The sequence below is a fragment of the Furipterus horrens genome, unplaced genomic scaffold (assembly GCF_987537825.1).
Source record: "Furipterus horrens unplaced genomic scaffold, mFurHor1.1.pri manual_scaffold_17, whole genome shotgun sequence".
Taxonomy (NCBI): domain Eukaryota; kingdom Metazoa; phylum Chordata; class Mammalia; order Chiroptera; family Furipteridae; genus Furipterus; species Furipterus horrens.
In genome coordinates this window covers 71901657-71919239 of record NW_028327187.1, presented here as the reverse complement: position 1 = coordinate 71919239, position 17583 = coordinate 71901657, and the positions used below count along the sequence as shown (strand labels likewise).

At 39.4% G+C, this 17583-nt stretch overlaps 1 protein-coding gene across 4 annotated transcripts in view; it reads right to left on the bottom strand.

Moving 5' to 3' along the window:
* The window catches only part of MTM1 (myotubularin 1), a 171860-nt gene that overhangs the window by 44173 nt on the left and 110104 nt on the right, over nucleotides 1-17583 (bottom strand). For all 4 annotated transcript variants that reach the window (XM_090263986.1, XM_090263985.1, XM_090263988.1 and 1 more), the window contains one exon: nucleotides 362-445. In XM_090263986.1, the coding sequence (XP_090120112.1) occupies nucleotides 362-445 (84 nt within the window). The remainder of the gene's footprint in view (nucleotides 1-361; nucleotides 446-17583) is intronic.

Sequence of the window (17583 nt, the reverse complement as noted above, 5' to 3'; positions counted from 1 at the left end):
ATTACAGGAAAGCAGTCCAAATTCATTTGACTCTGTAAACCAGAACACATATAATTGAAATCTAACTGCCAGCAACAGTTAGGCTCTCAAATATAAAATATATATAGTCACATCAACTCCTAAATAGGAAGCTACAGAGGTTTGACTTTTCTAGCCTCCAAGTATTTGCTTCATTTCATGAACAACATATAATTGAAGTTCTTCATGTAAGGGAATCGACAGAATAAGCTATATTATATACCAATGCTATTAAAAACATATTTAGCAAGGATGTTATTGATCCTCAAAGAGCGTGACTGGTGACATATTGTCATCATGCATGTTTCAGATCCACCATATGCTGCAGTACCTATTGGCTTACCTGCCTTCTGTATTCTTCAACTGGATTATAAACCATCCATCCATCCATGTTAAACTTTTCTTCATTTAAAAATGCAAATATTGGCTAGAAAAAGCAAACAAAAAGACGTTAAAGTTCAGTGTGAAGAAACCAATAGTCTACTAATACTACATCCTTTGATTTTTCACCAGATTTGCCTACCATAAAATCACGACCAAATCTGAGACTTTCAACACAGAAATAACAGTGAAAAAATCAGACTAGACTTATGCTACCTTTTATATTCAGTAATTACTTTGAGACTTCAATTTTCTATGGCTACAAACATCTCTTTTAATTATTTGTTTAAATGATGTACCACAAAAATCTTATTTTCAGACTAAAAAAAAATGCCAATCAATTTTAAACAGTATTAGCAACTGATCAAATAAAAGCTACTAAAAAAAGTAAGAGGAAATTCAGGAATGATTATTAAACAGTGCAACTGGCTCAAAAGGAAACACTGACATGTTTACCTATTTTTAAAATACATGACATTAGGAAAATTCTTCATTAACCGTTCTCTGTGAATTTTGAATCAAAGCCCATATATCTGTCTGTGAAATCACAGGATCCAGATCTCTCATCTCTTGTCTATTTATGCTTACTCTCAAGGAAGCCATATTGATGAGTTTCATGGCTTCAAATACCATCCAAACCCTAGTGACTACTAAATATCTATCACTCTCCAGCCCCAACTCTGTTCCCTAGATTTAGTTACCCAAGTACCCACTCCACAACCCCAGACTGCCTAAGAGGCATCTGGAGGACTCTGGGTTAACACATCCAAGGCCAAACCCTTGACTCCTCCTATCCAATCCTGCTCCTCCAACAGCCTCCCTGTTTCAGCAGATGACAGCCCCATCATCCTAGCTGACTGAGCCGAAAACCTTGGCGTTAGCTTCATTACCTCATTGCTACCACCCTGATTTCAGCCTCCACCATCATACACTTTGAACATTATAATAACCTCCTAAATAATCTCTTGCTTTCATCTTTACCTCTAAAGTCAGTGTAATAGTTGGCTTTTAATCTTGCTTGGAGTTAAAGTGTCTTTCCAATGGCCCATGTGGCTGTTCACCATTTAGTCACATCCCCTGCCATATCTCTGCTCTCCCCCTTGCTCACTCCACTCTAGCCACACTGGCCTCCAGTGCTGCAACCCCAAAGCACCAAGCACATACCAACCTATGGGCCTTTGCATCTGTTGTTACAGCTGTCTGAAATTCTTTGCCCTCGTGGGTTCTGCCCACCTTTCATATCTCTGCTCAAATGTAACCTTTATCAGTGAGACTTTCTCTGACATCCTATAGAAAACAATATTCTACCTCTACAATTGTATCCCCTATTCTCCTTCGCATGTTATTTCCCTCTATTACTTATGACCACTTGGCACATTATATATTTACTTGTTTATTTCTTTATTGTTGGACCTCTACTATTCCCTCCCCTAGAACATGGGCTCCATGAAGATATACACTTCTTGTGTTCACATTCTGCATCCCCAATAACTGGAACAGTGTCTGGCCCATAGTAGACAGAATACATACTGCCTGAATGAAAGTGTTGAGCTTTATACAGCCCCTGCACAACTACTTTCTCTGGGGGTGCCGGGTATGGGCACTTTTTCTCTAGGCATCTTCCTTCCCACCCATTTTCCTCTGTTGTTAGCCTACAACTTTGAATGCCAGCATTCCCTCCCCTACATTACAGAGAATTTCTCGGAAAGCATCACTTAGCAGCAACAGTTTTCTCTATTCAAGTGGCAAGATGTTTGGAGTAAAAAGTAATCAAGAACATGCTCTCTGGACTGTCTTCTTTTTTTGTTTGTTATTTTTTAACATTGCCTTTTTATTTTTTCTATTTATTTATTTTACTGTATTTTTTCCATTACCATTTATCCCCTCTATACCCTCTTCTACCTCCACCTCCTACCTGCAATAACCACACAGTTGCCCGTACCCATAAGTTTTTTTTTCTTTTTTGCTTGATCCCTCCATGCCCCACCTCCCTACCCCAGAGCTGTCAGCCTGCTCTCTATGACAGACTGTCTTCTTGAACTTTCCAAAGCATGTGGCACCTTCAGCAGGTCTCAATTCTGGCAGTGCTAGGCCTAAGTGCTGTATATTCTGTGATAGCATGCTGACCACACATTAATAATGACATTGAACTAGCTAAGCAATTCTTTGAGGCTTTAGCTTGACATTAAATCCACAGCAATGCTTAATTATTCAGTACCACTGGGGAAAACAAGTGATTTCTGTTAAATGAAGTTTAACTCAAGAGATAGAGGGGCTTTTGATGAAAACAGCACTAAAATGTAGAGTGAACTTCTTTATCCATAAACAGAACCTACTGAACACATTTAAGCATTCTCTTGGTGACATCTGAGCACCAGATACTGCTTTAGTCAGGACATGGAACAGGTAAATATTGTTGATTGCTGTGCTGTTGATATACTGTAGATGGCAGATGGTTTGAGACATAAGGCTCTACTGTCACTCACTTTAGAAAAAAAACTAGGGTCTGCTTTCTTGAAATAAGTTCCTAATCTCAACATGGGTTTATTCTTTTGTTTTTTTGTAGTTACTGTACATGTCTCTTTCACATGCAGCTCGTGTGAACGAGTTGGCCTTTTAAAAACAAAGAATAAAATTGTTATCTCAAAGGCAAGATAAAGTTTTCTCTCCAGAAAAATAATCATGTGTATTAATGCTATCCATGTCCTTTGATTTGCCAGCATCATTTTCAATGTAACTTACTATTTCTCAATCACTAATAAATAGTAAAGAAACTTCCTTTTTGCTTCAAATATAATCTTGTATCTTACATTAAAATTACTAATAAGTATAATGTTTTTACCAGATTATCATCAAAAGATGAAAGCTAGGGAGAGAGGTAAGATGGCGGAGGAGTGAGGAGAGGTTGGGGTTTTAGGCTCCGGAGACCCGTCTGCAGTTTGGGCTAATTGCAGACAGAACATCTCAGTGAGCAGCTGGACATTGGTGGGAGTTGAGCCAAGGCACTGCTGGATTAGAGAAAATCCATCTGGGAACAACCTGTTTAGTGAGGATAGTGGAGAAAAAGGGGACGAAAGGGGATTCCTGACTGGGGCGGCTGCCCGAGCTGTGGCGGGAAGCACACAAAGGATTTTTGGCGACCACAGGCTGCCCGGAGAGGAGTCAGGCGGAGAGCAGATCTCTGCCCGCTGGCAGAGATGGGACTCGACCAAGTGGCATTGGCGCTGAAGGACAGGAGACAGCGTGCTGCCGGGCAAGTGAGAACATAATTCTCCTTTATATTTTTCTCTAGTGGACGGTGGAGAGGGGAGGAAAGTCTGGGGGTGGTAGGCCGTTCTGGAGGAGCCCAGGCGCAGAGGCGTGCTCATCCACTCCCCAACCCTACCCTTGGGTCACGGGGGCGCACATAGGGAAGTGCTCTCATTCACTGGCCCAGGTGCTCGGTGCCATGAGTCCAGGCGTCCCTCGGACACTCCCCAACGGACATAAGATCAGTGCCCCTACGGGCACAGGGAGGGCCCACTGAACACGCAGAGAACCGTGCACAGACACCCCTAGACAGCTCCCGTGGGCGCAGGGCCCCAGGCCGGAAAGCAGACCACTAGCGCAGGCTCTGTTTGTGCCCGCCCAGACGGGTGAGGGAAGGCGGGCGGCTACAGCACGGGAACTGCGGGAGGAGGCGACCCATGGCCGCTCGCTTCCACTGAGCACAAGTGTCCCCGGCCCTGCCCTAAGAGGCCAGAGACCAACTCCTGGAGCTCGGCTCAGCGGGACTGAGGGCACTGGGCGGCGCTCGAGCGCGAAAGCACCTCAGCCCGGGGTCAGTGGGCGCCAATCCCGGGGAAAGCTCTCGGGCCGCCCGCGAGTGCAGAGACGCACGCAGGGATTCCTCGGCGCGAACGCGGAACTGCCGCAGCCCAGCAACAGCAGGAGCCAATCCCGGGGAAAGCGCTCGGGCCGCCCACGCAGGCAGGGTCGCGTGCAGGGACACCTCGGCGCGAACGGGGAACCACCGCGGCCTGGCAGCAGTGGGCTCCAACCGTGGGGCAAACTCTTGGCCCGCCTGAGCGCGCAGGGGCTCGCGCGCAAGGGCACCTCAACTGGCTCCAGCGGGCAGCAAGGGAGCGCGCCGTGCCGGCAACCGCGGGCACGCACCATAGCGGCAACCGGGGGCGCACACCAGTCCTGCAAAAAACAAGAACCTCTGACCTGCCACACTAGACCAGCTGCGGACCCAGAAAAAGAAGGCAACACACCAAGGCTTAAACGGAGTAAAAACATCGCTTTTTTTTTTTTTCCAAATTTTTTCTCCCAAATTTTTTCTCCCTTGTTCTTTCTTTCTTCTTAATTATTTCTTTTCTTTCCTTCTTTCTTTATTCTTTTCCTGGGTTTTTTTTGGGGGGGGGTTTTGGGGGGGTATATATATATTTTTTTTTTCAATATTTTTTTTCTCTCTCTTTTTTCTTTCTTTCTCTCTTCTTTATTCTTTCTTTTCTATCTTTCTTTGTTCCTTTCTTTCTTACCTTTTGGGGTTTTTTTGGGGGGTTTTGTGGTAAATTTTTCATTTTCTTCTCTTTCTCTCTTTCTTCTTTTCTTTCTTCTATTTTCTTGGGGATTTTTTGGGGGGGTGTTTTTCCTTCACCTCTTCCAATAATAACAAACTTTATCTCTAATGTGTTGCATATAACCTCTCCTTCTCATCCTTTCTCTTTAATCGTTGTTTATTCGTTTGTGTGTCTAGCTTAGCCCCCCTATCACTCTAAATAATATAATATAATTACTATATAAACCCAAATACAATACAATCCCACTTTCTTACTATATTATGTATTTTTCTATCCTTTTCTTCTATTTTTATTAACATACAATGTAAATATTACTAACTGGCTTGCACACTCTCAAATATTATTAATCTATCACCCCCTCTATCAAAAATTATATTTTTCCTCCCCCCAAACAACTCTTATCTATTCTTCTTATAGTATAAAAGCTCAAATCTCTTTACATTTATATTAATACGGGCTAGTTGGCTAACGATAGCAGGATAGAGTGGGGGATACTTTTTGAGGGTGTGGGTCTCCTGCCTGGGCTGTGTGTTTATGTCTTTAACAGCATATCCACAAAAGAACTCAAGATAAAGCGGAGAGAGTGATTCTCAACCAACTAGCCAGAAGGAAGATCCTATCAAAGAACATCTGAAATATAACCGAACAGCATAAACAAACGACATAAAGGGTAACTCAAGAACATCAGGCTCAGGATATCAAAGAGACTGCACCACTGAAACTCCCAGACCTTCGATAAAGAATATTACACCACAAAGGAGGGAAGTCAAAGCAGATTACCCCCCCAAAAAAATAAAAACAAACAAAAAGAATCCAACATGGTAAGACGCAAAAATAACCCCTCAATGAAAAGAAAAGAGGAATCCTCAGAAAGAGAGATAGATGAAATAGACATAGCCCAAATGTCAGACATGAAATTCAAAACAATGGTGGTAAAGAAGCTCAATATACTCGACATCCTTAAAATCAACTATGACAGCCTTCAAGGAAGTTACCAACAGCTCCAAGAAAATTACAGGGAACTTGCAGAGAACTACACCAGCATAAGAAAAGACATAGAAATTGTTAACAAGAATCAGGAAGAACTTAAGAATACAATCTCTGAACTGAAAAACACAGTAGAATCAGTCAAAAGCAGACTAAACGAAGCAGAGGATCGGATTAGTGAGTTAGAAGATAATGTAGAGAAAAACTCCCAGACAATACAGCAAAATGAAAAACGATTGAAAAAATATGAACAATATGTAAGGGAATTACAGGATAGCATTAGGAAAAATAATTTAAGGATCATCGGAATACGAGAAGAAGAAGAAAAGGAACATGGAATTGAAAATCTGATAGGAGAAATAGTGACAGAAAATTTTCCGAACCTGATGAGAGAAAAAGCTATGCAAGTCCAAGAAGCACTGAGAGTTCCAATCAAGAGGAACCCCCAAAAACCCACTCCAAGGCACATCATAGTTAAAATGGCAACATTCCAAGACAAAGAGAGAATCCTCAAAGCAGCAAGAGAAAAGCAGCAAATAACATACAAGGGAGCGCCGATAAGGCTATCAACTGATTTCTCAACAGAAACATTACAAGCCAGAAGGGAATGGTCAAAAATATTTCAAGCAATGAAAAACAAAGGCCTACAACCAAGAATACTCTACCCAGCAAGACTCTCATTCAAAATAGAAGGTGAAATAAGGAGTTTCTCAGACAAAGGAAGACTGAAAGAATACATCTCCACCAAACCAGCATTGCAAGAGATGCTAAAGGGAGTGTTCTAAGAAAAAAGAAGGAAAAAACAAGAGAGGAGAGGAACAGAGGTACAAAGGGAAATGAATAAATACACGTCAATAATAACCTTAAATGTAAATGGATTAAATGCTCCAATTAAAAGACATAGGGTAACGGAATGGATAAGAAAACAGGATCCACATATTTGCTGTCTACAAGAAACACACCCGAAAACAAAAGATTTACACAGACTGAAAGTAAAGGGATATAAAAAAATATTCCAAGCAAACGGACTGGAAAAAAAAGCTGGGGTAGCAGTCCTCATATCAGACAAAATGGATTTCAAAGCAAGGACAATAAAAAGAGACAAAGAAGGACATTTCATAATACTTAAAGGAACGATCCATCAAGAAAATATAACACTGATAAACATATATGCGCCCAACATAGGAGCACCCAAATACATAAAGCAAATACTAGAAGACCACAAAAAGGATATGAACAACAACACACTCATAGTAGGGGACTTCAACACTCCATTATCAACAATAGACAGATCATCAAAGCAAAGAAACACCAAGGATATACAGGCATTGAACAACACACTAAACCACATGGATCTAACTGATATATATAGAACTTTTCACCCAAAAGAAGCAAAATATACATTCTTTTCAAGTGCACATGGGACATTTTCAAAGATAGACCACATGATAGGTCACAAAACAAGCCTCAACAAATTCAAGGAAATTGAAATCATATCAAGCATCTTTTCAGATCACAATGCCTTGAAACTAGAAATCAACCTCAGAAAAAAAAATCAAAGACACCCAAACTCATGGAGATTGAATAACATGCTATTAAATAATGAATGGGTTAACAATGACATCAAAGAAGAAATCAAGAAATTTCTAGAAACTAATGATAATGGCACACAACAACCCAAAACCTGTGGGACACAGCAAAAGCAGTCCTGAGAGGGAAGTTTATAGCAATACAGGCATATCTGAAAAGGCTAGAAGAATCTCAAATAAAAAACCTAACCACAATGCTACAAGAACTAGAACAACAACAACAAACAAAGCCTAGGGCAAGAAGAAGGAATGAAATCATCAAGATCAGAGCAGAACTAAATGACATAGAGACTAAACAAACAATCCAAAAGATCAACAAAACTAGGAGCTGGTTCTTCGAAAAAATCAACAAAATCGACAAGCCTCTAGCCAGTCTAATCAAGAAAAAAAGAGAGAAGACACAAATAAACAAAATAAGAAATGAAAGAGGGGAAATCACGACTGATACCTCAGAAATACAAATGATAGTTAGAAATTACTTCAGACAACTGTATGACAAGAAATTTGACAATCTAGAAGAAATGGACAAATTTCTAGAAACATACAACCTTCCAAAACTGAATCAAGAAGAAGTGGAAAGTCTCAACAGACCAATAACAAAAAAGGAAATTGAAACAGTAATCCAAAATCTCCCGGCACACAAAAGCCCTGGACCGGATGGCTTCACAGGCGAATTCTACAAAACATTCAGGGAAGAACTAACTCCTATCCTCCTCAAACTGTTCCAAAAAATCCAAGAAGAGGGGAAAATCCCAAACTCTTTCTATGAAGCCAGTATTATCCTAATCCCCAAACCAGGTCAAGACACAACAAAGAAAGAAAACTACAGGCCAATATCACTGATAAACATCGATGCTAAAATCCTCAATTGGCAAACAGGATCCAGCAATACATCAAAAAGATCATACATCATGATCAAGTGGGCTTCATTCCAGGGATGCAAGGATGGTTTAATATTCGCAAATCAATAAATATAATACATCACCTAAACAGAATGAAAGACAAAAATCACATGATCATTTCAATAGGTGCAGAAAAAGCATTTGATAAAGTACAACACCCATTTATGATGAAAACACTCAACAAAATGGGAATAAAGGGAGCATATCTTAACATAATTAAGGCTATATATGAGAAGCCTGAGGCCAACATCATACTCAATGGACAAAAACTGAAAGCATTCCCCCTGAACTCAGGAACTAGACAAGGTTGTCCACTCTCTCCACTCCTTTTCAACATAGTGTTGGAAGTCCTAGCCACAACAATCAGACAAGAAAAAGAAATAAAAGGCATCCAAATTGGGAAAGAGGAAGTAAAACTTTCATTATATGCAGATGACATGATAGTATACCTAGAAAATCCTATAAACTCCACTAAAAGACTACTCGATATAATAAGTGAATTTGGCAAAATCACAGGGTACAAAATAAATATACAGAAATCTAAGGCATTTCTGTACACCAACAATAAAATAGCAGAGACAGAGACAAAAAAGAAAATACCATTTACTATAGCAACAAAAAAAATAAAGTACCTAGAAGTAAACTTAACCAAAGAGATAAAAGACCTGTACTCTGAAAATTACATAACATTGAAGAAAGAAATTAAGGAAGAAACAAATAAATGGAAGCAAATACCATGTTCTTGGATGGGAAGAATCAACATCATCAAAATGGCCATACTACCCAAAGCAATTTACAGATTCAATGCAATCCCTATTAAAATACCAATGACATATTTCACAGACCTAGAACAAATACTCCATAAATTCATATGGAACCGAAAAAGACCCCGAATAGCAAAAGCAATCTTGAGACAGAAGAACACAGCAGGAGGAATCACAACACCAGATATCAAACAATACTACAAAGACACTGTAATCAAAACAGTATGGTACTGGCATAAGAACAGACATATAGATCAGTGGAACAGAATAGAGAGTCCAGAAATAAACCCAGGCCTCTATAGTCAACTAATCTTTGATAAAGGAGGAAGGAACATAAAATGGAGTGAGAAGAGCCTCTTTAACAAATGGTGCTGGGAGAACTGGGCAGGGATGTGCAAAAAAATGAAACTAGACCACCAACTTACACCACACACGAGAATAAACTCAAGATGGATCAAAGACTTAAATGTAAGTCGTGATACCATAGAAGTCCTAGAGGAAAACATAGGCAGGAAAATATTAGATATCACACGTAACAATATCTTCACGGATACATCTCCTAAGGCAAGAGAAATAAAGGAAAAAATAAATAAATGGGATTACATCAAACTGAAGAGTTTCTGCTCAGCAAAAGAAAACATCAGCAAGATGAAAAGGAAACCAACCATATGGGAAAACATATTTGCCAATGACATCACAGACAGGGGACTGATTTCCAAAATATATAAAGAGCTGATACGACTAAACATCAAGGAAACAAACAACCCAATTAAAAAATGGGCAAGGGACCTGAACAAACACTCTCCGAAGAGGACATACAGAAGGTCCATAGACACATGAAAAAATGCTCAACATCATTAGCCATCAGGGAGATGCAAATAAAAACCACAATGAGATACCATTTTACACCAGTCAGAATGGCCATCATCAACAAATCAACAAGCAACAAGTGCTGGCGAGGATGTGGAGAAACGGGAACCCTACTGCACTGTTGGTGGGAATGCAGACTGGTGCAGCCACTATGGAGAACAGTATGGAATTACCTCAAAAGATTAAAAATGGAACTGCCTTTTGAACCAGCGACTCCACTACTAGGATTATACCCGAAGAATCTTGAAACACCAATTCAAAAGAACTTATGCACTCCTATGTTCATTGCAGCACTGTTTACAATAGCTAAGTGCTGGAAACAACCGAAGTGCCCATCTGTAGATGAGTGGATCAAAAAACTGTGGTACATTTACACAATGGAATACTATGCAGCAGAAAGAAAGAAGGACCTCCTGCCATTTGCAACAACATGGATGGAACTAGAGAGAATTATGCTTAGTGAAATAAGCCAGGCAAAGAAAGAAAAATACCATATGATATCACCTAATACAGGAAACTAAAGAACAACACAAACAAAGGAACTAAATAGAACAAAGAGCAGAATAGCAGTCAATAGGGGGGAGGGGAGAGGGAGAGAAGGGGGATAAGTAAGGGAAGGGATTAGTCAAAGAACCTGTATAAAAGACTCATGGACATGGACAATGGGGAGGGATATGATTGCGGGAGAGGGGGTGGGTTGGGTGGGGGAGAGAAATTAGGGGAAAAGGGGACAACTCTAATTGAAAAACCCAAAAAAAAAAAAAAAAAAAAAAAAGATGAAAGCTATATACCCCACACCAAAATAATCTCATTTTCTTTAATATGTTTGATTTAAGAGAACTCTGAATATGAGTAATATTTTTAAAATTGTCATTGATATGAAAATGATACAGTATCCTTATGGCAGTGACATATCAGGTGGCCATTCTCATGAAATCAGTCTAGAATGACACTTTCTATTCTGAGTGATGTGCAGATATAGAGGATGAGTCAAGGAACTGGTATCCTTTGTCCTTGAAGTGCCTATGAGAACTCGATGATGAAAAATCTCCTAAGCTAATTTTGATGCTTAATTTTTATGCTAAGAGCCAGACTTGGACCTCGAATATCTGAGGAAAACTCTCAATATTTCTTGTTATGAAATACATAACAACTCATCTAATATTGAAGTGGAGCTTATGATGGAAAAGACCAGGGGCTTAAACCAATATTTTAACCATCAAAATAAATGAGATTACAAATACAAGAAAAAGCATTTTTTTAAAAAAGCATTACTTGTTAGTGTTCACACTCTATTTTTCTTTCAAAACTAAGTTGTTCAGGGGGTTGGGGGTGAGTGGAGGTAGAAGAGGGTATAAGGGGGATAAATGGTAATGGAGAGAAAAATACAATAAAAATAAATTAATTAATTAATTAATAAAATTGGGAATTTTTGGAAAAAACAACAACTAAATTGTCCACTAATTACTTGGCTCTACTGAAGCAATCTAAAAGAGGCACAATTTTAAAAACTTGAATCTTCTAGAACTTACTCTCCAGATATTTTAATTTTTCCCTTTTTTCCCTTAAAGATTCAGCTATGAGAACAAAGCAGGAACTATAAAGCACATGCTCTCAAACTGAGTAACATAAATGTGAATTATTTAAAAAGTAATAAAAACTACTAAGCATTAAAGCAAGGCTAACACCCTGGCTGCTGTGGCTCAGTGGATTGAGCGTCGGCCTGTGAACCAAGTGTCGCTGGTTTGATTCTCAGTCAGGACACATGACTAGGTTGCACGTCAGGTCCCCAGTTGGGGGTGCAAGTGAGAGGCAACCACACAGTGACGTTTCTCTCCCTCTCTTTCTCCTTTCCCCTCTCTCTAAAAATAAATAATAAATAAACAAATAAATAATTTTTAAAAAAGGCTAACAAATATCATTCATCTGTATCTCATTATTAAAAAGTACAAAATTCCCTACACGTGGCAACTTGTTATAAGCCTAATTAGAGTTCCTATCTGAAAACTGTGAAAACCTAAAATAATGGATTACATGTCTTGAGGTTTTTAACTGTCTTCCCCCCCCTCCTTACACATAATATGTTTGTAAAGCTTTATTAGCAGGTTGGCATTTTCCAGTTATCCCTAACTATATAACCTTGGGTCAGTTTGGATCTTCTCTTTGGGAAAAATCAAAGTCCCATGGACAGACCCAGTTCTAGGAAATGTCCCTTTATGAGAATCAAGCAGGGAGTCAGGGTTGCAAAACTGGTAATAAATCCACTCCCATGATCTGTCCGGCACCAATTTCACTTCATGGCCTACTAACAACTCAAGGAGGGTTTAGTTCCAACTTAAGGGAAGCCTCAGAGCAGAGAAGTATTTTGCTGAATGTTAGCTTCCAGTTGTGCTTCAAGAATGCGTCCATGGCTTTCCTGTAGGACCTGATACCTCATCTGGGCTCTGCCTCAGGATCGGGTGTGGGAGCAGTTTCCCAAGGTGCCAGTCAATGCCTGTGACCCATCTCACCCCCAATGAACCAGAATTTCTAGGGGGTGACTGTTCTGATCATGAAGGGCACGAATTGAATCCACCAGAACATTCAGGAGGCTAGCCTATGGGTTCTGTGTGGTCAAGTAATTATGGGAGGCTGCTTTACTTTCTTTTTTTTTTTTAAGTTATTTGTAATAATTACAGATTTACAAGAAACTGAAAAGACATGTATGTACAGCCTCCTCAATGTGAACATCTTACATAACTAGAGCACAATATCTAAATCAGGAAACTGACATCAGGAAACATACACTCTCAAGTGCTTACTCCTAGCTTCAAGTGAGTTGGTCTTCCTTTATTTAGTTCTATATTAGTATTTGGGCATTTCACCAATTCAGATTCCTTCCAGTCAAGAGATACAATGCATGGAGACTTTAAAAAAAAAAGCAATTATATGCATTTTTCCAGTATTAAAAATAGCACAATGTAGCATTTCAAAAATGTTAAAGGACAAAGTTGAAATGAAAATCTACAGTTTCACACTAGGGCTAAAAACAGCTCTGACAAAGAGAATATAACTTGTCATTTTAATTTAGTTACATTTATCATTGTTGTGTCTTGTGGAGGGAAAATCTGAAAAGACAATAGATTTTAGCTTCCACTTAATTAGCCATTATTTTAAATAAAGAAGCACTGACTCACTTAAACACATCTAGATTGGATTATTTTTAATTGAGCAGAATCTATAAATGGTAAGTGATTCATGAGTTTCCTTCTTTGAGGAGGGAGGGCTGTCTGTCACCAAATTAGGATTCTTAGAGCTCACAAAGCCCCTCCTCAGACAGCTTCTTCCCCTAAGACATGTGATATGGTTATCTCAGAACTGGATGTTTGACAGTCAGATTTACAGAAATTAAATATCATCCCAAAAGGATACAGTTACAGAAGAAAAACATTTTCATAGTATTCAGGGCAATAAATTGATAAACTATGTAGATTTAATATTGCTTTCAAATGCTGTTGCCACCATGCAGTGGCAAAGTCACTGATGAACATGATTTTTAGGAAGAACAGACCCTTTTTACACAGCAAATAAACTACAACTCTAAAATAGCTAGCCTTAAAAATTTAGGGAATCACTTACTACTTGTTTCCTGACAGAATTCTGCAATCTTTGAATGGGAATTTAAGTGAGCTTTTTATTTTCTAATTTGATTTCTGAAATTGAAGACATTTGTCTTTTTATTTTTTTATAATTTATTTATTTATTTTTGTTTGTTTATTTAGTTTTAGAGAGAGGGGAAAGGAGAAAGAGAGGTAGAGAAACATCGCTGTGTGGTTGGTTGCCTCTCACTCGTGCCCCCAACTGGGGATCTGACGTGCAACCTAGTCATGTGCCCCGACTGGTAATCAAACCAGTGACACTTGGCTCACAGGCCAACGCTCAATCCACTGAGCCACAGCAGCCAGGGCTGACATTTGTCTTTTTAAAAAGCTTCAATCTACCATGTAAGAGTGCAGCAAGGTAAAACTACCTCATTTTCATCTTGTTGAGAAACAAGACTCCCTTTATATGAGGAAAAAAAAAAGTTTTCATTAAAGTTGGAGGAAAAACCCTAAAATTTTAAGGAAAAATCATAGGAGGTACTAAAACCCAGCAAAGATTATAATTCCAAGTAACATCTTCATGCTAGATAGTGATTTCAGCCTATTTCACATGACTTTACTCAGTAAATGAATTTATAAAACTGCATCAAAAGTAATTGTATCCCCAAATTGAACAAAAGTCTCATAGGTCAAAGTAGCTGGCAGGTAAATAATTCTCCTCATCCTAGGGCAGATAAAGTGCTTCCCGGACAAGATAAAGCTAAAGGAGTTCATTTATGAATATTAAAATAACAATAAATTCACAACTATCAACAACTCAATATAAAAACAAAATAGGCAAACAAGCAGAACTGAAACAGAATCATAGATATGGAGATCATTTAGAGGGTTATTAATTGGGAGGGAGAAGGGGGATAATGTGGGAAAAGGTTCACGGATTAAGAAGCACAACTTGGTAGTTATAGACAGGGGATGTTAAGAACAGTATAGGAAATGGAGAAGCTAAAGAACTTATATGCACGATCCATGGACATGAACTAAGGTGAGGATTATCGGAGGGACTGGGGGGCACCTAGTGGAGGAGGGCAAAGAGGGAAAAACTGGGATAACTGTAATAGCATAATCAATAAAATATATTAAAAAATAATTCTCCTCATCCTATTTCTACCACTTTCCCTGTGGAAAATGGTTTAATATTCTTGGGTCACCACTATCTTCATATATAAATGTACATATTCATTTATTCAAGAAAGGACCACAAAAGTACATTTAAAATGTCATTTGAAACCATTTTGGAAAAAGAGCATTCCTTATTACCTGTCATAATAATAATCATTTGAAGCTGATATTTCTCAGGGTTTGCCCACTGTACCTCTCTCTTTTCACTGTAATTTTCTCTCCTGATGCAATAATTTTGGCCACATCTATGAAAATGCTAATGATCACATTCGGGCCTCCCCATGTAAGAATTCTACATCATTGTAGCCACCTGCCTCCTAGATATCTATATGTATGCGTACTTGTCCCCTAGATACTTGTGACAGCATATCCAAAATGGAATTCACTACCTCTTCCTCACTCCCCTCCCATATTCCCCATCTCAAACACTAGTCCCATCATCAACATAGTTAAGTCAGGCTGGATTCTACCCTCTCTAACATCCCATACCCCTCATAACTAACTTGAATCAACAAATTCCACTGATCCTACGCTCTAGATCTTTCTCAAGTCTATTATCTCTTATCCTGCTTTATCACCCCATTTCAAGCCCTGGTCATCTCATACTTAGGTGACTAACAACCATCTCCAGAAATATTTTCCAATCTCTCTCTATCCACTCTTCATGCTGCAACCCAAATAATGTTTTTTAGATAGAAATCAAATCATATTACTTTCCTGCTTAAAACCCTGTAATGACTCCCCTCACCTTTAGATAAAAATCTAAACTTCTTGGTGGGGCATGTTACGTTCCACAAGCTTTGGCCAAGTCTTCCCCTCTAGCACCATGTCTTTCTGCTACATCTACACGCACACCAATGCCAGACACCAACCTAAATGCAGGTCCAGCCTGTGTTTGGCCTGTTTGCATTTGCACATACTGTTTCTGCAATTTGCCATGTCCATTTCTGTCTGCCAATGCTCCTACTCATCTTTCAGGATTTGCCTCCTCTAGGAAGCATCCTCAACACCAACCTCACTTTCTGTTCCCCTGACATCCTGCGCATATGCATCTGTCTGTCCAAGTCACCCAGGAAAACTGTGCTCCTTGGGGACAGGGAGTGGGTATCAGCTTCCCAGGCCTAGCTAAATATGTAGAGGAACTTAGTGTGTGATAAAGGTGGTATTTCAAATCAGTGGATCAGGCAACAAATGGTGTTGCAACAACAGGGAACAAAAAAGTTAGATTCATACCTTACGTAGTAACCCCAAATAAATTCAAAGTTGATCAACTATTTAAATTTTAAATAAGAAATAAAAGTATTAAGAGAAATGTGAGATAATTTTTTGATAACTCTGAGTAGGGAAGACCTTCCTAACTTGGATGTAAAACACAGAAGCTGTAAAAGAAAAGTGTGCAGACAAGAGTGAACCTAGCAGGTCTGAGATTGCTCTCCTTGAAAAGTCTGCTTGCATGGTTGATCCTTGGCTGTCACCTGAAAACCTGGGTTTTGGGAGAGTTTTCACCATTCCCTAACTGCTAAGAGTGGTTTATGGTGCCTGAACTATATTTTACGCTGAACCCCTACTTCCCTTCTGGGAGTCTGGAATTTTAGTGTGCCCTAGGCAGAGGGTGTCTACTTGACCAGTCCCCAATAAAAACCCCGGGTACTGAGCACTGTCACAACTCATTGCTGGGGAGATTAGATGCATCCTGTGATACTCCACTGGGAGAGGACTCTGGAAGCTCATGCCTGGTTTCCCTCAGACTTTTTAGCCCACGTGACTTTTCCCTTTGCTACAATAAATCACACTGTGAGACAACTATATGCTGAGCCCTGTGAGTTCTCCTAGTGAAACATCAAACGTGGAGTGGTCTTAGGGACATCCATCACACAAAAAAGATAAATTCTTTGAAAATATATATATTTTTAATTCTTCATAGCAAAAGCCACCATAAGAAAAGTCAAGGCCCTGGCTGCTGTGGCTCAGTGGATTGAGTGTCAGCCTGCGAACCAAGTGTCGCTGATTTGATTCCCAGTCAGGGCAATGACTAGGTTGCACATCAGGTTCCCAGTTGGGGGTACGTGAGAGGCAACCACACACAGTGATATTTCTCTCCCTCTCTTTCTCCTTTCTCTATAAATATATAAATAAACAAATAAATAACTAAATGTTTTCAAAAAAATTTAAAAAAAGTCAAAAGGTATATGGTAGAAATATTTGCAACTATATAATAAGTCAGCATAGCTATTACATAAAGAGTTCCTACAACTAACAATAAAAAGACCAAATTCCCAAAAGAAGAATGGGCAGGAGATACAGAGATATAGAAATAAAAATACAAATAGCTCAAATCAAAAGATATTCCATTTCATTCAAATAAGAAAATCACACACTTCTGGCCAAGATGGAGGCCTAGACAGAAACTCTGTGTCTCCCTCCACAACTAAGAAAGAACACAACTACCTCAAAGCTAGAGATACCCAGAAGTTCCAGAAAATTGAGCTTCATGGAAGTCCAACAAACAAATATATAAAGAAGAAATACTCTTCTAAACAGGGAGGAGGTGTGGAGAGGAGGCAGTGTGATGGCAGCAGTGGCAGCAGCTAGAGAGGCGCCAGTCCCATACGGAAGTGGGAGAAGTGCCTGGAAAAGGGGCAAGTGCTAGCAAGCAGCATTGTTCCCTCTCAGACCCCTCTCACACACATAGTGCCACAATGTGGTGAAATGGGTCACCCATACTGACAAATACCTAAGGCTCCGTC